This window comes from Vipera ursinii (assembly GCF_947247035.1).
Source record: "Vipera ursinii genome assembly, chromosome: 1".
NCBI lineage: Eukaryota > Metazoa > Chordata > Lepidosauria > Squamata > Viperidae > Vipera > Vipera ursinii.
The window spans coordinates 185835731-185857597 of NC_139512.1; the positions used below are offsets into that span (position 1 = coordinate 185835731).

The 21867-nt window shown below is 42.7% G+C and overlaps 1 protein-coding gene across 3 annotated transcripts in view; it reads left to right on the forward strand.

The window, feature by feature from the left end:
• The first annotated feature begins 2174 nt into the window (after window positions 1-2174).
• Window positions 2175-21867, forward strand: part of TRAF3IP1 (TRAF3 interacting protein 1) — a 158410-nt gene continuing 138717 nt past the window's right edge. The window contains exons 1-2 of one of the 3 annotated variants that reach the window (XM_083350839.1): window positions 2175-2430; window positions 16312-16380. In XM_083350839.1, coding sequence (XP_083206965.1) covers window positions 2308-2430; window positions 16312-16380 — 192 coding nt within the window. In that variant the 5' untranslated portion in view covers window positions 2175-2307. The remainder of the gene's footprint in view (window positions 2431-16311; window positions 16381-21867) is intronic. The other 2 variants (XM_083350840.1, XM_083350841.1) reach the window with 2 other exon arrangements.

Genomic DNA, 21867 nt, shown 5'->3' on the forward strand with positions numbered 1-21867 from the left:
ATGCAGCTCGCGGAGTAGAGGTATTACATGGGAGTATCGGGAAACCCCCATCACAACTCGCGCGGCTGCATTTTGCACCAGCTGAAGCCTCCGAGTGGTCCTCAAGGGCAGCCCCATGTAGAGAGCATTGCAGTAGTCTAAATGGGAGGTCATGAGCGCATGAGTGACTGTGCATGAGTGACATCTCGGTCCAGATAGGGTCGCAACTGGGGCACCAGGCAAACCTGGGCAAAAGCCCCCCTGGTCACGGCTCCTATGTGGTCTTCAAAATTGAGCCATGAATCCAGGAGGACGCCCAAGTTGCGAGCCCTATCAACGGGGGGTAACACCTCACCCCCCATCGTTAAAGATGGAATAGTCTGGTTGACCCGAGATGCCGGTATGCACAGCCACTCAGTCTTGGCAGGATTGAGACGAAGCCTGTTTCTCCCCATCCAGACCCAGACCGCCTCCAGGCAACGGGACATCATGGCGAGGGCATCACTGGGTTGGTTCGGGGTGGAGAATAAAAGTTGGGTATCATCAGCATACTGATGATACCCCCCCGAAACCACGAATGATCTCGCCCAGCGGCTTCATATAGATGTTGAACAGGAGGGGAGAGAGAACCGACCTCTGAGGAACTCCACAAACGAGAGGCATCGGGGCAGACCTCTGCCCTCCCGTCAACACTGACTGCGAGCGGCCCAGGAGATAGGAGGAGAACCACTGCAAAACAGTGCCTCCCACTCCCAACCCCCTGAGACACTGCAGTAGGATACCATGGTCGATGGTATCACAAGCCTCTGAGAGATCTAATAGGACTAGGACAGAGGAACAACCCCTGTCCCGAGCCCGCCAGAGATCATTCACCAGTGCGACCAATGCCGTCTCCGTGCTGTGCCCGGGCCTGAAACCCGATTGGTACAGGTCCAGATAATCAGTTTTATCTAGGAACAGAGGAAGCTGATGCACCACCACATTCTCAACAACCTTCGCCAAAAAGCGAAGGTTGGAGACTGGACGATAGTTATTTAAAACAGCCGGGTCCAGGGCAGGCTTCTTGAGGAGGGGTATCACCACCGCCTCCTTCAGGGCGGCGGGGAAGATACCCTGCTTCAAGGAAGCAGTTATTACTGCCTGGAACCAGCCTCGTGTCTCCTCCCGAGCCGCATAAACCAGCCAGGAGGGGCACGGGTCCAACAAACAGGTGGTGGAACTCAGCCTCCTCATCATCCTGTCCATATCATCAGGGGAAACAGGATTGAACTCAGTCCAGATAACATTCTCAAAACCATCCGATTCCTCCACGTCAGACTCTGCCCAGTCAGAGTCCAAACCGGCCCGGATCTGAGCGATTTTGTCCGTCAGATGATGACTAAACTCCTCAGCCCGCCCCTGTAAAGGATCCTCCCTCACCTCCTAGTTAAGAAGGGAACGAGTCACCCTAAACAGGGCGGCCGGGCGATTATCTGCAGACACGATGAGGGCAGCAAAGTAATTAGCCTTCGTCGTCCTCATCGCTGCAAGATAAGACCTGTACTCACATGAGCAGATTATACATTGGGTTTCCCTTACTGCTCTGAAATTTATTCAAATGTATTTTCCTATATTCATTTGCTGCAGGTTTATCCCACTTTTCATATTATTCTTTCCCATAGCAGCTTGTTATCAGTCAAAGAAAAATAAGAATGTTGCTGTTCCCAATCTTATAAATTAAAAGCAAGACACAACAAAAAGGAGGAAATAAAAATAGATCAGGTTGATAAGTTTTATTACTAAATTTTTATCCCACCTTTATTACTTATTATGTCAGAGTGATTGACACAAAGTCACCCAGCCAGCTTTCATGCCAAAGTCAGGACTAGAACTCACCTGATTTCTAGGTCAATACAGTACCTTAACCACTAGACCAGACAGGTCTTATGGGCGTTGATTGATAACCGTTTCTTAATATCTACTTAAAGTATATTTTCTCACAACTGAAACTCTGCGAAGTTCCAGATGGAAAATAAAAAAGGAGAAAAGTTACAAGCACCAACGGTTTGTTTACAAGTTCTTCTCCTTTGCTCGTCTCCCTATCCATCCCCTCCGACAGTTACATCATATTTTAATTTCGCTCCTTGATGCACAAACATTCTGCGGCTTATGTCATCGCCTCCGCTCGTTCGGCCCAATAGGAAGAAAGGGAGGAGGCGGAGACTGCTTGCGCGTTGCTATGGTCGCAAAGTTGGGTAGTAACGATAGAGGCGGAATGCGCATGTGTGGTCTGCGCAGTACTGGGAGCTTGTCTGGGCCTGGTGGAGACGAATCTTACTGAAGGCTGCCATGCAGGGCTCCGTGGTTCGGCGTACGCAGGAGTTGCTAGGGCGCGTGATTCGAAAACCGCCTCTTACAGAGCGCCTTCTCAGCAAGCCCCCTTTCCGCTACCTGCACGACGTAATTGGGGAGGTCAGGCGAAGCGAAAGAGGCGGGAAAGAGGGGGAGGAGAGGACGCGATCGGTCGTGTTTCCAGTTGCCTGGCAACTCGAGGAGGAAGCCGCAAAAGAGATGCGTGTATCTTTGAAGGGTTGTGTAAAGAGATTCCCCAAGACAGACAGGGTTAGAGAGTCGGATGGCATATTTTCTCCATCCCGTTTGGTCCAAGGATTGTGTGTTCTTCAGTGAATCGCTCAAATGGCTATTGTAGATAGAGAAACATGCCTTGGATTGGATCGCAGCCCATTACGTGAACATAAAAAGAAAGAAAAGTTGCCGCAGTCTTTGGTGGTTAATAACAGTAATTGTATGTACAAAGAGGGGCAAATTTAGCTATACTTGGCTCATATTTTAAATAGATTTGAAATTTCAAGAATAGAACTGGCTTTGTAGATAAGGAAGCTCAGCATTAATATGAGTGATGCTTTGTTCATCTTTTGATGTGTTAAACAAGTTTGGCTTGTTTTTGCTATATAGGCCTAACTAGGAGTAAGGGAGAACTGTGTTCTGCACTGTACTAGAGGTGATGTGAGAATTTAATTCTATAAAGGTAAACTATAATGTTGTGAGAATGAACAATATGCATCATTTTGTATCATATTGGTGGTGAAGCTATGGCACGCAGAGCCCTCTCTGTGGCCACGCGTGCCGTCACTCCAGTCCTAGGTATCTGCTGCCGTGTGCAAAACAAAGGTTCAATCAATTTCAACTTCTCGCAGGAAAAAAAAGGTTTCACAGAGTTGGAATTGCTTGATTGAACTTTATTTTTAGTCTCACACAGTGGCAAAGGAAGTGACTTGTTGGAGCTGGAAAGAAGGTGCCATGTAGGGGTGGGGGGAGTGGTGGGAGCAAGGCACTCCATGCGAGGGGTGGGGCGGGGCCTCTTCCTTCCCTCCCCCTGCCAGACAACTCCCGAAGCCGTGCAGAGTAAGGTTCTGCCCCCGCCCAGATGCCCTCACCTACCCAAGAGTTTTTTTTTACTAACCTGCCTTTCAGCTGCATTCTGTTTCTCTATTTGCTACTCAGCCTTCGCCACGTGTTTGTTGGACAAAAAAAAAATCCATGAGACTTTCTAACTTCTCACAAAAAGTTACAAAGTCTCATGAAACTTTTTTTTTACCTGATAGTCCCACAAACACGTGGCTGCCTCTGCAGAAGTTGCGCAATGGGGGCATGTATCTGGGCAGCTCGGGAAACAAGGTGGGCTTCCAAGGGCTGGACCTCAGCGCCCCCGAGTCCTCCCATGACGGGGCCCTGCTGATTGCTGGCTCCAAGGGTGATGGCAGCAAACATAGCTTGATCCTCAGCAAGTCCCATTTGCTACCTCCTGCCCAATGCCACTGCCATGAGGCCACGAAACAAACCAGGCGGAGGTAGGGAACCGGGTTAGGGTATCAGGAGCACCTGCTGCCATCCCGCGCTCTCCATCCTGTTGCCAGCCAGGCATGCCGAGCTCAGGCTTCAGCAGATGGAGGCCGGAGGGGAGTGAACTGTGGCTGCCCGGCTCCTCTGCCTGACGATGCATGCGGGGAGAGGTGTCTCCTGGCTCAGTAAGGTGCGGTCCGCCCACAGAAGGATGAAGGAGGAGGGCTGCCTGGGGAAGAGCGCAGGGCTGCCCACGGGGGGAATCTGACTAGCCCCAGCCTGGAGCGGGGGAGTGGCCGAGGGAGCCTGGCGATGGAGATCGCATGACGGTGGCAGCTGCCCCGGGATGAGCGGTAGGTGAGGTGGGTGCTCCCGATGTCCACAGGGGAAGAAGCCGTGAGGAGGCTCTGCGCCCATTCCAACCCAGTCCTGGCACGAAAGCGAGGCAGCAGCCCTATGTGCATCCCTGTGCATGAACGTGCCCCCGCCCTGCCAGGCAAGCGGAGCTGCGGCATCTTCAGCAGAAAAGCACAGGCGGGCAGTGGAAGGCACAAGAAGCCCCGATCCCAGCACTGCCCCTCCCCACTCTCCTCCCCGCTTTGGAAGAGCTGCGGGGCACAGGAGTCTCTCCCCATGCCCCCCCACCTGCTGAGCAAGATGCCCTTCTACCCATTGCCCCACCCACCAGAGCAACATCGAGCTGGCCACGCCCACCCTGGCCATGCCCACTCAGTCTGCCACACCCACCCAGTGGGCCACACCCACCCAATGGGCCACTCCTTCCCAATGGGCCACGCCTACCCGACACCCGGCAATACATAAATGGGTTTGGGGTTGCAGTTTGGGTACTCGGTCTCTAAAAGGTTTGCCACCACTGTCCTATTGTATGAAATGTATCATTTTCTGTTATAATGAGGCACAGGGGAGAGAAATTAACATTTTGGCAAGCATGAAATGCAAAATATATGTGGTTTTGTTCTATGAAGAACTGGGTGGGCTAGTGGCTGGGTTGGAAACCCAATCACATACCGTAAACTTGAGTTATTATGATCTACTCTGCCTAGACTTTTTCTTATAGGTACCAAGCCATCATAGTTTTTAAATACAGCATAACTTGGTATGATTAATTCAACCAACTGTGCCTTAACTAATACATTATGATTAAAACTACTGATTCACTATGATTGATACATGAATGTTGCACTTCTAATATTTTACAGCATCATGAATATCTTCTGTAAGTCATCTCACTTTTTGATAATATAAGATGTTAGGATGGATTAATATATATTTATATACCCTTTATGTAATGGGAAAAGTCTTTGGAACATTATATGAATGTCCTTATTTGATTGAAATTAAGTTATGAGTACTTGTTTAATGCAAAGTGTCATTTAAGCTGAAATAAGTCCCAGGAATCAGGGAGGAAAGCAGTTGTCTCTGATCGTCCCAGGTTAATCTTTTTCTTTGGTAGTCTTGCAAGTTAGAATCAAACTTTCTTCCTTTGTTGGCTACAAAAGTCCAACATAATTCATTTTATGCAGTCATCTTTGCAACCCTCTTCCCTGTTGACATTTTTCACAAATGAAAGGAGCCTACAGATAGTCCCTGATGTATGATTACAATTGGGGCCAGAATTTCCAGTTGCCAAGCAACCAAATTTTGACCACATGACGATGTGGATGCTATGACAATTGTAAGTGCAAGGACTGGTTGTAACTCACATTTTTCAGTGCCATTGTAACTTCAAATGGTGGCTAAACTAATGATTGTAAGTCAAGGACTACCTGTACTTATTTGTATTTAGTCATTTTAGAAGAGCAATTTTATTTTTCTATTTAAATCAGCTAGGGTGGATTTTTTTTTATAAAGCTGCTCTATAGAGCCACCCCACCCTAGAATGGCAATAAAAGGGTTTTCTCAAAAATAGCCACTGGTAATTGTTCTGTAATTGAGATGAAGCCTTAAAATTGCAGGGAATATAATTGGTCTAAGTGTTTGTATTACGTTTTACAACAGAAGCATTCTGTAAGAACCCCAATGTATTTTGTATTTCTTTCCTATGCCCTCATTTTTGGGTTCTGCTATTCTGTTGGGGAAGGGGGGACCTAAGGATGTTCTACTGTATACTTCCTTTACTTTGTGCTTTGACGTATCTTTCTTGGGGTGTGAAAGGAATGTGTCTCTGGCCATCTGCCTTATCTGCAGGCAGATGGGAAGAAGCTGAAGAGAAACCTGACAGCCTTGAGAACAGCACCTTATCAGTTTTTCCCCCATAATAACTTAGCACCTATGAATTGACTCAATTCAAACCAGCTGGATGGACAGTTGGGGTGGGGTTTGAAAGGGTTCTTTTAATGTAATGTTTTGCATGGGAAATACTCAGATCCTGCCTTACTATCCTGCTATCAGTACCTTCCAATAAAAGTTCCTGTTGAAACAATGCAAATTTCAAGAGTTCTGCTTTCTTGGAAAGTTTAACTGAGGCAGGTTCTTACATTAGGCAGGATCTGCAAAGTGGTCAATCTGGAAGGAAGAAAACCCCTACCGTGGGAACTGTGCATGTGATGTCTAACCACAGCAGCAAGAGGGAAGAGAGTGAGTGCTGCTCAGAGCCCCCGCTGAAGGCTTGCCCTAGGAACAGCTACTCTGACTCCTCTGGCTCCGGAGACGAGGATGCAACCCGAGGTGGTTGATCAGCACCAGGAAGAAAGAGGACTGAGAAGGAAAGTCCTGGAAAGTGACCAACAGCCATGGCAGCCACAAGCAGGCCTGGAAATAGGAAATGGAGTGGTCACTCAACCTTAGTGAAGAGGAGGACAAAAGGCCGAGCTGAGCTGATCACTTCCTTAAGGAAGCCATAGGTCTGATGGTGGAGGTCTTCAGAAACCTCAAAGAGGAAGAAACATCCCTGCTGAGACAGAAATGAGGAGACGCTGGTGGAGGAAGTTAGAAGGGGGAAAGCAAACCCTCCAAACCAGGCATCTCTGTCAACACTATCTGGAAATCTGGGAATCCCTGTGAGGAAACTGAAGAAGCCCATTTCTTTCAGTCAATTACATGGGTGTATTGCAGGGGGTGTCCTGGCCACCCTCACTACGATGCTGAGCTGATCGCTTCCTTAAGGAAGCCATAGGTCTGAGGGTGGAGGCCTTCAAAAACCTCAAAGAGGAAGAAACAGTTCACTGCTGAGACAGAGACAAGGAGAGGCTGGCGGAGGAGAGGGGAGAGCAAACCCTCCAACCCAGGCACCTCTGCCAACAGATACTGGGGGAACCGCAACCATAGTGATGACTCCAGCTCGAGCTACATCAGCCACTAGTGATGTATGCACAGCCAGAAGGAGGAGGGCTGAATGTAAGACCTCCCCCTTGGCATGAAATAAGATGGGGACCCTCAGCAACTGGGTTTCTTCTTGGCCACATCCTGGGTTACATACAGGATTATGGCCAGGAGATCCCTAGTGAGAGTGCCTGAGTCAGGGTTGTCACCCTGGCCCTAGAAGGTGCAGTGGCCCCGTGGATGGTCACCCTGCATAATGCCGAGGCACCCGAACTCCAAAACTTTAATCGATTCATAGCAGCCCTGAGGTGGCAGTTCAAGGACCCCTTGGCTGACCAAAAGGCCAGGGATTGGATTAAAACTATCAGGCATGGCTGATGCCCTGTGGCTGAATACACTGAAGAATTCTGAGATCTGGCTTGTCATCTCAGCTGGCCAGAAGACATTTTAGTAAGTTGTTTCAAGGATGGGCTGAACGATGACCTCCCAACACCCCAGGGAGACAGTCATGAAAGTGCCGAAGTTGTGGAGTTCCAATCCTCTGAGAAAATTGGAGGGGGAACTCTGACACCACCAAAGAAGGAACCCAAGATGTCCAACAGCAACTCCAAGGATGAGACCTTGGTAAATGGAACCATCACACACATTACCAGGCCCATAGAACTGCTGATCCCAGGGATGGAAGAGAAGGTAGCACTAAAGGCTTTACTGAACTTGAGCTGTACCATATGTTTAATAAGCTCAACCCTAGTGGGAAATCTGGGAATCCCTGTGAGAAAACTGAAGAAACCCATTTTGTTCAGTCAATTAGATGGGTCTATTACAGGGGGCATCCTGGCCATGATGCCAGTAAAACTAACCATGGGGAACCACACTGAGACTTGGACTTGTATAGTGACCCCCGGCATGGAATGGCCCCTAATCCTAGGACTGCCATGGTTAAAAAAATGGAACCTGTGGGTGAACTGGAAAACAGGAGATCTGAGATTCCCAAAAGGGAAACCCCAGTTGCCCAATAGCCACCGCAGCACCAAAGCGAAGTGTGAGCCTAAGGTGGTGGCAGGAATCAACGATCAGGAATTGGAAGGCATACCCAGGGAGTACCAGGCCTGGCTGTGGTCTTTAGTGAGAAGGTATCCAATGAATTGGTCCCTCACTGTCCCAAAGACTATGCTATTGAGATCATCCCTGAAACTAAGCTGCCAAAACCCAAGCTCTACTTGATGACACCCCCCCCAAGAGTTAGAGAGCTGTGCAAATTCTTAGATAAGATAGATAAGCTACCCCAGTGCTATTCTGGGAAAAGAAAGTTGGGTCTCTTCGTCTCTGCGTAGATGCTTGAATACTGTGTGTGTGGACAGTGTCTACCCCTTGCCACTCATGAAGGACATGTTAGCCTACCTCTCAAAGGGAAAGATTTTCTCCAAGCTAGATCTGCAAGAAGCATATTACTGGGTTAGAATCAAGGAGGGGGATGAGTGGAAGACCACATTCAACTGCCCCTTGGGTTGCTTCCAGTTCAAAGTACTCCAATTTGGGCTACAGGGAGGACCCACGGTATTTATTCAGCTAATTAACGAAGTCCTCTGTGAGCATTTGTACAAGGGGTTTTTGGTGTACCTTTATGACATATTAATCTACACTGAAACAAAAGCTGAGCATGTCAAATTAGAGCAGTTTTAAAGAAGCTGCATGCAGCCAAACTGTATGTCAAACTTTCAAAATGGGAATTCCACAAAGAAAAGATTGATTTGGGCTACCCAATTTCTCACAAGGGGGTGGAAATGGATGCAGGAAACATATGGGCTGTGTTGGATTGGGCCCCACCACGCACCTGGAGGCAGTTGCAAAGTTTTCTGGGCTTCCCTAACTTCTATTGACAGTTCATCCTCTCCTTCATTCAGATCACACTCCCCATTACTAACTTAGTATAAACAAAAGGGGAGGACAAGCTAAAACCTACCCACAGACTAAAATGGACTATCGAATGTCAGGTGGCATTTGAAAAATTTAAAATATTTTTTTCCGCGGAACCAGTGCTAAAACACCCAGATCCAGGCTGATGCTAGTGACAGAGCAGTCAGTGTGGTATTGCTCCAGGAAAACCAGGAAAGCCAATTGCAACCTTCTGCCTACACCTCAAAGAAACTCACCATAACCAAGCAAAGGTGAACGGTCTGAGAGAAGGAGGCTTACACTGTGCTCTGGGCCCACCTCACTTGGAGGTACTTCCTAGAAGGGAACAAGATCCCTTTCCAAGTATGGACTGAGCATAAAACCTTGAAGCATTAAAGACCCCTAGGAAGCTTTTCCCCAAACCAGCTTGGTGGGTCAGCACTTCCACCGATTAAATTTCACCCTACGGTACTTACCTGGGGGGAAAAACCTCCCTGTAGCCCTGATAAAGAGATGATTTTGGTGGTCATCTTTTAAAAAAGGACATTAAGAGCTATGTAGCTGGTTACCCCATTTGCACAGCAGCTAAACAGGCAGGGAAAAATGCATGGCCTAGATATTTCTATGAACTTTATTGTAGAGCTACCAGAAAGTGCAGGCAACAGTGTCATTTGGGTAGTGATGGATTTATTCTCCAAACAAGTCCATTTCATCCCTTTCCAAAAAATTCCAACTTCTAAAGCCTTGGCTAAGATGTTTCTGCAACACATCTATCAGCTACATGGGGTCCCACAACACATAATCTCAGATAGGGGGGTCCAGTTCACCTCCAATTTCTGGAGAGCCTTTTTGGACCTACTGGGCACAGATCAGGGTCTGTCATCTAATCATCCTCAAACGAATGGGGGGACAGAACGAACAAACTCAGTGCTAGAACAATACTTGAGATGCTTCATAAACTATCAGCAAGACAATTGGACTGACCTGTCACCATTTGCTGAAATAGCCTATAATAATGCAGTGCATTCCAGTACTGGTTACACACCTTTCCAAGTGGCTACAGGTCAGAGCTTCAACCTCATGCCTGAATTGCCTACCAATGAACCTACCATCCCTTCCCTTAAGGAATGGATTATACAGTTGCAAAATATGTGGCCAGTCGTCAGAAAAGGCTTAGATGAAGCTAAAGAAACTAAGTGCAGGCAGACAAAAAGGATGGAGCCCAAGCCTCTTAGGGTGGGGGACAGGGTATACTTCTCCCCTAAGTTTCTTCACTCCCTGCAACCCTCAAAGAGGCCCAAAATTTGTGGGACCCTTCCCTATTAAACGCATCATCAACCCAGTCACAATAGAGCTCGAACTTCCTAAAACATTTTGCTCTAATTTGCTAAAACCTGAAATGAGCTCAGCCTTAAGGCCAGCAATAGCCCCCTCAGTACAACCAATTATAGTGGAAGAGGAAGAACATTTTGAAATCAAAGAAATCTTAGACTCCAGAAAGCACCATGCGTCTACCCAATACTTAGTGGCATGGAAGGACCTCCTGGCCTTCCAGAATGAGTGGGTACACAAATGCATGTGAGGAACCCTAGACTGCTCAAATGTTTTCATGCTTGTTACCCAGATAAGCCTGACTAACCACTATGTTTCATTTTCTCTCCCTGTTATTATTTTCTCTTGTCCAGGTGGATCGTTCTCTTTTTAAAGGGGTGTGTGTGGCATGTCAGAACCCCAATGTATTTAGTATTTCTTTCCTGTGCTCTCATTTTGGGGCTCTGCCATTCTATTGGGGGGAGGGTGTTATAACGATGTTCTGCTGTATACTTTCTTTGTTTTATCTTTGAAGTATCTTTCTTAGGGTGTGAAAGGAATGTGCCTCTGGCCATCTGCCTTATCTCCAGGCGGATGGGAAGAAGCTGCGGAGAAACCTGACAGTCTTGAGAATGGCACCTTACCAGCTCTTTCCCACAATAACATAGCACCTATGGATTGGCTCAATTCAAACCAGTCAGATGGACAGTTGGGGTGGGGTTTGAAAGGGTTCCTTTGATGTAATATTTCATGTGGGAAATCCTCAGAACCTGCCTTACTATCCTGCTATCAATACCTTCCAATAAAAGTTCCTGTTGAAACAATGCACATTTCAAAAGTTCTGCTTTCTTGGGAGGTTTAACTGAGGCAGGTCCTTACACATTGCCTCAATAGAATTGTGCCATAGGGACAGTTTATTTTAGTTCCTGTTGAAACTTGCAATAATTCAGCAGGGAGTTGGACTGGAAGACCTGTGAAGTCCTTTCTAGCCCTATGATTCGGTATTCTATGTTCTGAAGTAGATTTGGGGAACATTTCCCCTTGAAATGGGAGAAAGTTGCTAGTGGGAATCTTCCACTAGCTTCAATCTATGCTTACATAGATTGAAATTCCTGTTGACTGGTTTTCCCATCTGCTGGCAATTTTAATTTTTTTCCCAGAACCTAGTAGATCTGTGTAGTATGAGACAACACAAGCATAACAAATGATCTTCAATATTACTATAACCAATGGGTGATCCCTGCTCTACTTTTTTAAATTTTTTATTGATTTTCCAATATTACACTTGTATCTTTGAAAAGCAATGTGTCTGGGTTACAATAGTTCCATTTCATACAAGTACATGTTATTACAAATATCCGATTTGTTGTAGCCAATATTTCCTCTCTTTTTTCCCTTTAATACATATTATCTTTTATCTAAATTAACATATTTCTTATTTTATCTATCAGTTATTTAGTGGTTTTCATACATTTCTCAATACTTTTATGTATTTTATTTTTTTTAACATTCCATCTTTAAAACATCAATCACCTTATACATTTTCCCAGCTTTAATTTTGCATTATTAAAGTTAAATGATTGAATTTTTTCATTTTCATATTTCTAGGTGAGCCCACTTCCCTTTATCACAGTTCTCTCCAATACCTAATAATCTAAATACACATTCTCATTTCCATGTCAACAGGTTAATAATACAGTATAATATTTTTATTTTTATTATAATTTCCACATACTGTAAATTCAATAGCCATAATTTCTCCCATTTCAACATTTAATACATCCTTTCTCTTCTGCTTTATATCTGCGCTCTCGTGCTTAAACTTAAAATTTTATTCTTATCACTATATCCAAGTATATTACCGTATTTTCTGGCGTATAAGATGACTTTTTAACCCATGAAAATCTTCTCAAAAGTCGGGGGTCGTCTTATACGCCCAGTCTTATACGGCGGAAAATACGGGTAGTCTTATATGGCGAGTATAGCCCAAACCCTATACCCGTATTTTTCGGACCACAAGACGCACTTTTTCCCAAAAAAAGTAGGGGGGAAAACGAGGGTGCGTCTTATGGTTCGAAGCTGATCCGTATGCCCAGCCCCAACCTCTGCAAGTGGAAAGCAAGCGAGATTGCCAGGAACACGAATCGGCACGTGCTGAGAAATGCTGATCTCACGCTCCTGCAATCTCTCTCGCTCGGTTTCAGCTTCCCTTGCTACAAGAGAAAGCAGGCTGAAACGGAGTGAGGGAGATTGCCAGGAATGCGAATCGGCTGATCTCGCGCTGCTGCAATCTCCCTCGTTTCAGCCTTCTTTCTCTTGTAGCAAGGGAAGCTGAAACCGAGTGAGGGAGATTGCAGGAGCATGAGATCGGCCGATTCGCGTTCCTGGCAATGTCCCTTGCTCCGTTTCAGCTTGCTTTCTGCAAGAGAAAGCCGGGCCGCAGGGCCGCCTCCGCAGGTACTGCTCTAATGTGGAGAGGGAAGGACAAAGAGGGAGGGAAGGAAGAAAGGAAGGAAGGAAAGAAGCAAGGGACAATGAGAGAGGGAGGGAGAGAGAGAAATAGAGAGAGGGGGAGAGAAGGAGAAAGAAATAGGGAAGGAGAGAGAGAGAGAAAGGGAGAGAAATAGAGGGAGAGAGAGAAAGAGGGAGAGGGAAAGGGAGAGGGAGAGAAAGAAAGGGAGAGAGAGAAGAAGAAAAAGAGGGAGGGAAATAGAGGGAGGGAGAGAAAGAGAAATAGAGGGAAAGAAAAAGGGAGAGAAAGGGAGAGAGAGAAGGAGAAAGGGAGGGAAATAGAGGGAGAGAGAAAGGGAGAAATGGAAAGAAAAATAGGGAGAGAAAGGGAGAGAGAGACAAGGAGAAAGAAAGTGAGGGAAATAGGGAGAGAGAAAGGGAGAAAGAGGGAAAGAGAAAAATAGGGAGAGAGGGAGAGAAGGAGAGAGAGGAGAGAAAGAGGGAGGGGGAGAGGGAGAGAAAGAGGGAGGGGGAGAGGGAGAGAAAGAGAAGGAGAGAGAGGGAGAGAAAGAGAAGGAGAGAAAAAATTAAATTAGTAACATGATTGTTAAGTGAATCTGGTTTCCCCACTAACTTTGCTTGTCAGAAGGTTGCAAAAGGCGATCACATGACCCTGGAACAATGTGACCATCATAAATATGAATCGATTGCCAAGCATCCGAATGTAAATCACATGACTCTGGGGATGCTGCAATGGTCATAAGTGTGAAAAATGGTCATGTTACTTTTTTCAGTGCTGTCATAACTTTGAACGGTCACTAAGTGAATCATTGTAAGCCGAGGACTACCTGTACTTTATCATTTTTTTCCTTTTTTGGGGGTGTGTGTCAAGTTTTTGACACCTTGCTGGGCGACTGGTGGTACTCGGACATTACCTTGTCCTAAAAATGGTACAATGGATGAAAAGGTTGAAAAGCCCTGTTTTAGTATACCGGTACTATTTGGTTCAGAATATTTTTTTTCTTGTTTTCCTGCTCTAAAAACTGGGTGCGTCTTATGGTCAGGTACGTCTTATGGTCCGAAAAATACGGTAATTTAACAGGAAAAGTAGGGGGTCGTCTTATACGCCCAGTCATCTTATACGCCGGAAAATACGGTACATTATATCAGTCTTAACTTATATATGTCTTAGTCAATTTCATATAAATGGCTCAATATTTCTTAACTCTTAATATTTACACATCTAAGTTTTTTTTATTAGGCAGTATTTTTATCTACACATCAAAACAATCTCATAATCCAAGTACGATCCTGTCTAGATATTTTCTGTTTCAGGCCTCTTAAATATGTCCAGTCTTCTTCATTCTTATTCTGGCTTTTTTTTTCCTTTGCCATGTCATTTTCCGTTTCTTTGCTTCAGGGTCATCAAAGAGTTCTTGTGTTGTTGTATTGAAGTGACCGTCCAATCTCCATTTTTGAAGGTTGAGGGGTCTGATAGAGATACCAAATCTTTTCATTATTTTCTCCTCTTGGCGTAATTGTCCTGGACTATCTATTTTTTCTTCTGTTTCTCATTCTGATCTTCAAATTCCTTCTGCTTTATGTAACAAATTTTTTCCTCCATCCATTTTGTCAGGTTTTTCTCCAAGTTTTCTCTCATCTGTGCTTGTTGAGTAGTTAACTCTTTTGTCAGGGTATTTGGTTGTTCAATTTCTTCTGTTATGTTCTGTCCCGATAAATTATTAGTTGTAGTCACAACTTGAGTTTGCTTACCAAAACACTTTCTAGTTTTTTTCCAAAAGCTATTTCATCACTGGCTGTAGAAAGGAACTGATATGTTTGGCAGGTTATTTTCATCGTAGTATAGATTTGTTTTTGTATTTCTTCCATGGTGGACTCTCACATCTGGTGTTCAAGGTTAGTCTTATCTTGTTTTCTAAAGTGGCAGGCAAGTCTCTCTTTTTTTAGGGTGTCAGATTGCAATTTCAGGCTTAGCCACAAGGTGTCCCCCAAGTGCTTAGAAAATTCTTTTCAACTGTTTTCTTCTGTTTTAGAAGACCAGAGCCAAATTTTCAAATAAGAATAGGAAGTAAGAAATAGTCAAAAGCTTGTAGTCCACAAGTTTTGTTTTAAAAGAGTTGAGGTCTAATTCGTTTTTTCAACATTTCTAAATCACCCCTGGAAGTTCAAACGCTGCTGTTTCTGAAGGGAGAGTTAGGATCCCCCCTCCCTCTCCACAGGGTGGAAAGTGCTTAGCAGCTTATTTAGGTGGAAAGAAGAGGATTGGAGTATAAGAGAGGTTGATCTTACCCCATCTCTTCCACGCTGCTTTAATGTTGCCTGGTGGTAAGTGTGACTTAGGCTGTCTGCAGCCTAGTGACTGGCCATGTTGCTATGGCAGGTCTTTTGTCCTCTGGTTTGAAGGGAATGCAGGCACTAACGTGTTTCTGCAAAAGCTCCTTCTTGCTGGTCGCCTCTCCAGGGGGACTCTTCGGCCCAGTGATGTGAAACTGGACGTGGAAGACGAGAGCTGTCCCCCAAGTGTCCATAACGGCCGCGTCGGCAAACCGGAAGTCCCCTGCTCTAGTTTTGGCTACAGGTAGTCCTCATCTTACAACCATAATTGAGCCCAAAATTCCCATTGCTAAGCAAAACAGTTAAATGACTTTTGCCCCATTTTAGGACCTTTCCTGCCACAGTTGTTAAATGAATCACTGCAGTTATTAATAACATGGTTGTTAATGAATCTGGCTTCTCCATTGACTGTTCATCAGAAGGTTGTAAAAGGTGATCACATGACTGCAACCATCATAAATACATGCCAGTTGCTAGCAAATTTTGATGACATGGCTGTGGGGATCCTGCAATGGCTGTAAGTGTATAAAACAGTCATACATCAATGGTTGCAAGTTGAAGACTACCTGTGTTTTATTTACCCATCATGACTCTAATGTATTCTGAATTCATCCATTTTTAAGGCAAGTTGAATATATTGAAGAGAACTGTCTCCTAACCAGTTAGTATTCCAACATTAGCCATGGTTTTAGAGATTTTATATACTAAAAATAAAATTTATAAATCTTCCCAATTCTATGGAAACTTACATTGCCCATCATCTTATTGTCCCACATATACTCCTGGAGAACACCTGGTTTCAGTATTATAAGAAGAACTTTATTAAACTATGGGTGGAAATTACATCCTAGATGTAGTATGAGAATGCTAGAGAAAGTAGTATTTATTGTGGATTAATGTGTTTATCTCTGCAATTATTTGAACCTGTGCAAGTTATTTTTTATACTTTAGAAAGATCCCATTATATAAAGTTGCAATGTGTAGCACGTACTGAAATATAATCAGAATTATTTCAGAAAACAGAATATCATAATCAAAGTTGCCTGCAAAAATCAGCACAATTATATCATTGTTTCAAGATTCAAATGCTTTTAAGTGTTATACAGTTGTATTTGCATTTTATATTGTTAAATTGTACAAAAAGTATATGCATTTGAGAGCTAGTACCATAATTTTAATGTTATTGTTTTAAAGGTAATTAGATCAACTGGTTTCATGAAAGGATTGTATACAGAAACAGAGATGAAATCTGATAATGTTAAGGTATGTATGCACTCATAATTCTTTATTTATAAAATATTTTATAGATTCAATCCCATTAAGTATCATTTAATATAATGACAGAATTGTGCCAAAAGGCTATTTTATAAATTAAAAATTTATACATTAAAAATCTAGTATCACTCACTTCCGGGTGGCAAGGCTTCGCCGCAGGCAGCCATTCTGGCTGTCAGCCCTGTCATCTCCGTAGAGCCGCCGAAAACAGCGCCGATCAGCTGTTTTGACGGCTCGGAAGCCCGCTCCTCGGGAGAAGAGGAGGGGGTGAGTGCCCAGGTAGGGGTAGAGTTCTCTGGGGCCGCCAGAGCTAAAATTCTGGCGGCTGAAGGATTGAGCCCCCCCGAAGCCTGAGTTTGCTCCGGACTGCGGGGCGCCTCTGCTCCGGGCTTTTGGAGCAGAGCAGGGCATCAGCAACCATCCCTGCCAGCAAGAGAGAACTTTAGAGAACTTGGATGCAGGCACAGCGATACAGGAGAATCAGGTGAAAGTGAATTTATGATCTTTAACTCGGTGGATTTTGTGGAGTTTGATGAAAGTGAAAGTGCGTAGCAGGCAATAGTGGGTGAAAATGGCTGCCAAATCTTCAAAAGTTCCTAGAGGTGCGGGGGCTTCTCCGGTGCAGCAATCTTTGTTACAAGCTTTAATGCCCCCCCTCTGCACCTGCACCTGCACCTGTACCAACTTTTACAGTTAAAGACTTGCAGGATGTTTTGCAAGAGGCTTTGAAAAAGCAATCTCAACAACTAGTTGATCTTATGGATGAGAGGTTTACTGAAATGAGGGCAGACATTTTACTTGCATTTCAAGGCATGGCTGTATGCATAGAGCGCCTGGACGAGAGAGTGGAAGATCTCAGCCAAAATAATATTAGATTAGATGCAAAAATGACAGAGACTGAGAATGTGGTGGATAAAATTGATGACGATTTGACCTTGGTACAGTACCGAGAGATGGAGTTCGCTGTGAGAATTAGAGGCTTAAATGGAGGCTTATATGGAGGATATAGACAAAATATTTCATGTTAATTCGTGGATTGCCAGACAAAGGAAATTACCCAGAGATGTGGTGGTTTATTTTACAAAGAGAGCAATTAGAAATGAGGTTATTCAAGCCTTTTACAATAATAAATTTGCAATTGCTGAACAAGAAGTTTTGATTTTAAAAGAGATCCCTCCAAGAATCTTAAGGAGAAGGAAGGAATTTGCTTTTTTGGCACAAGAATTAAGAAGACGTGATATTAAGTTCAGATGGGAGATACCAGTGGGTATGGTGGTGATGCATGAAGGTACGAGACATCGTCTTCTTACAGTGTTGCAGGCACGTGATTTTTATACCAATGTTTTAAAAGCAGTCCCCATACCACTTCTGGAAACTACAAACAAGAATGGTGAGGGAGAGTCTCAATCACGCAGTGAGAATTTACAAGGTGCTGAAGGAACAACGCAGATGAAAGAGAAAGCTACAGGAGTGGATCAAATTTCAGTATCATCGGAGGAGGTTAAAGACCAGAGGATGACATGTGCTGCTTCTAGACAAATGAGACGAGAGCAAGAACAAGAACAGCAGAAAGTCATGATGGCACCTCGAAAACTTACTTATAGTGAAGCTGTGGGAGGAGCGTGACCTAAGAGAGTGCAGGTGATTTTGGAAGAAGCACTCCAAAAGCTTCAGGTCGCGAAAGATGGCGACAAAGTTTCTAACCTGGAATGTTAATGGCTTAAATTCTCCACAGAAGAGAAAGAAAGTTTCCCAATATTTAAAACAATTTAAGAATGATGTTATTTGTTTATAAGAAACACATATTAGAGTCACGGATCAAAAGTATTTGTTAAACTCAAGACTGAGTACACAATTTATTGCTTCCGCAATGGATAAGAAAAATAGAGTGGTGGTTTATGTTAAGAATACTTTGACAGCGGAGTTAATTGAAGCAGATAAACAAGGAAGATATGTTATAATTGAACTGTTAATAGAAGGCAAGAAAACGCTTCTGGTTGGATTATATGCTCCTAACCAACAACAAGCAGACTTTTATAGTTTATTACACAGCAAGATTACTCAGTGGGATTATAAATCATGTATTTTTATGGGGGACTGGAATGGCGTTTTGGATGTACAAATGGACACAGGGTTTTTTTTAAAAGTACTCCAAGTTATGCTAAACTGCCTAAATCTTTTTTTGAGATGAAGGACGATTTGGAATTGCGAGATATCTGGAGAGAAAGAAATTTGCAAGAAAAGGACTATACTTTTTTCTCTGATAGACATCAATCTTTTTCCAGGATTGACTTCATATTAATTACTAATGATTTCTTTTCTAGGATTAAGAAGATTAAGATTTGTCCAAGAACTATGTCTGATCATAGTCCAGTATGGTTAGAGATAGAAAAAGATAATAGGGATAGGTGCTCCTGGCATTTAAATGAAAATTTGTTTAGAAATCAGGAAAATGTGGAAGAGTGTAAAAAACAGATGAAGGATTTTTTAAAAATTAATATGCATAAAGGCACTTCTATTGAAGTGGTCTGGGATGCTAGTAAAGCCTATATGATAGGTGTATTAATATATTTGAACAATAAATATAGAAGTAACTTGCAATTTAGGAGGAAAGAATTAGAGAATGAAATTAGGGAAAAAGAAAAGGCTTTAACTTTGAATCCATTGGATGGGAAGATTAAAGAGGTAATTAATTTATTAAGGGGACAGTTTGATAAGTTGATGGCTGATCAAGTGGCAACTAACTTATGGTATGTTAGACATAATACTTTTTGCAATGCCAATAAACCAGGTTGATGGCTAGCTTATTTGTTAAGGAAGAAGCAAAGGGCTTCCAATATAGATAGAATAGAATATAAGGGTAAGGTAGTGTACCAGCAGAGTCTTATCAAAAAGACCTTTGTTGATTTTTACTCTAAGTTGTACGCTAGAGACAAGATTAGTGAGGCAGATATTGATGAATATTTGATGAAAGTTAATATTCCTGTTCTTACGCAAGATCAAAAGGAAGAGATGAACCAATTGATAACTGAGGAAGAAATTTTTTCAGCAATTAAACAATTGAAAGTGGGCAAAGCGCCAGGTACAGATGGATTGACTGCTGTGTATTACAAAAATTTACAGTTAGAGATGGTGAAGCCATTAAGGGAATTGTTTCAGACAATTCAAATGGGAGGAGGGGTACCTCCGTCTTGGAAAACTGCTTTTATCTCTTTGATTCCGAAGGAAGACCAGGATCTCACCCAAGCAAAAAATTATAGGCCAATATCACTTTTGAACATGGACTACAAGATATTTGCTAAAGTTCTAGCTAACAGACTAATGAGGGTACTGCAACAAGTAATTCATGGTGATCAAACTGGGTTTATAAGTGGTAGACAAATGAAGAACAATGTGAGGCATATAGTAGATTTGTTGGAATTTTTGGAAAGAAACAATCAGATCCCTGCAGCGTTGATCTTCTTGGATGCTGAAAAAGCCTTTGACCATTTGGATTGGCAATTTTTGTTGAAAGTATTAGATAAAATGAAATTTGGGGATAAATTTTTACAACCAATCAGGGCATTATATCAAAAGCAAACAGCCCGCATAATAGTTAATAATAGTTTGACTGAAGTATGCAACATTGAAAAGGGTACAAGGCAGGGGTGCCCGTTGTCACCCTTATTATTTGTTTTAACATTGGAGATATTATTGATTAAAATATGGGGTTCGGATAAAATTAAGGGAATTCAAATGAGAGACCAGGATTATAGATTGAGGGTGTTTGCAGACGATCTGGTTGTTACACTGACTCAGCCTGATTATTCAGTTGTAGAATTGATGGAGATTATAAAGCAATATGGGAAAGTTTCTGGATTTAAGGTTAATACACAAAAAACTAAAATGTTGTCTAAGAATATTTATTTATTTATTTATTTATTTATTAATTTAATTTATATACCGCCCTTCTCTCAAGAGACTCAGGGCGGTGAACAGGGCAATACATAAAAGTTAAATACAAAAATTAAAATTAAAATTATTAAAACATGATTAAACAATGCCCATAAATGATACAAATTTAAAATTGAAGTTATTAATAAAAATCCCAACCCGTCCCATCAGGCCAGTATCACAATATGACAGTATCACAAAAGGCTGTCTTAGAAGAGCTAACGGGATTTGAAATAGTTAAAAGGGTTAAATATTTGGGGATATATTTGTCACCCTCAAATGTAAAGTTATATAAAAATAATTATGAAAAGTGATGGGGAAAAGTTCAAAAAGAATTAGATAGTTGGAAAAAATTACAATTATCTTTATTGGGAAGAATTGCAGCTGTGAAAATGAATGTTTTGCCAAAAATTTTATTTTTATTTCAAATGATACCTATACTTAAAAAGGATTCAAACTTGGAGGAATGGCAAAAAGGTATTAATAAATTTGTTTGGGCAGGGAAAAGGCCACGAGTTAAATTTAAGATCATGCAGGATACGCGTGAGAGAGGTGGTCTTAAAATGCCTAATTTTAAATTATATTATGAAGCTGCTGCTTTGTCAGCGATAAGTGATTGGTTTAATCTAACACAAGCGAGATTACTAAATCTTGAAGGCCATGATTTGTTATTTGGATGGCATGCATACTTATTGTATGATAAGAAGGTGGATAATGTGTTCAAGGTACATATTTTAAGGTATGCTCTGTTGCGAGTTTGGAAAAAGTATAGACACAAGTTAAATTATAAGATACCTATATGGACAATACCGAAACACGCAATAGAATATAAATGTTGGGTTTAAACATGATGTGACTACATATAAGGAAATTTTAAGTTTGGAAAGGAATGTATGGCAATTAAAGCCATATAATATCTTAAGAGAAGGAAAGATTGTACAAACTTGGTTTCAGTATGGGCAATTACAAGCCAGGTGGAGGGAAAACCAGAAAATTGGTTTTTCAATGATTGATGAAAATTTGGTAAAGCAAATTAGAGATCAAGGTCAAGCACATATATCTTGCATTGATAGAAATTGATTCAGAGACAGAACTTGTTAAAGATTGTATGATAAAGTGGGCTCAGAATTTTCAAGAAGTCATTACAATAGATACTTGGGAAAAGATTTGGGTGAGAAATGTAAAATTTACGCAGGCTCAAAATTTAAGAGAGAACTTTTATAAAATGTTTTATAGGTGGCACTTAGATCCTAAAAAATTAGCAAGTATGTATCCGAACTGCCAGCCCAAATATTGGAGGTGTGGCGGTGAAGATGCAACTTATTTTCATATATGGTGGACCTGTAAAAAGGTTAAAGCTTTTTGGATTAAAATTTGGTGGAACATGCAAAAGATATTCAAGAAAAAGATAAAGTTTTGTCCGCAACTGTTTTTATTGGGCATCATTGTGGACACTAAATTGATGTTGAACTTAATTACGGCAGCAAGACTTTTAGTAGCGCAATATTGGAAGAAGGAAGAACTGCCGACTATAGAAGAATG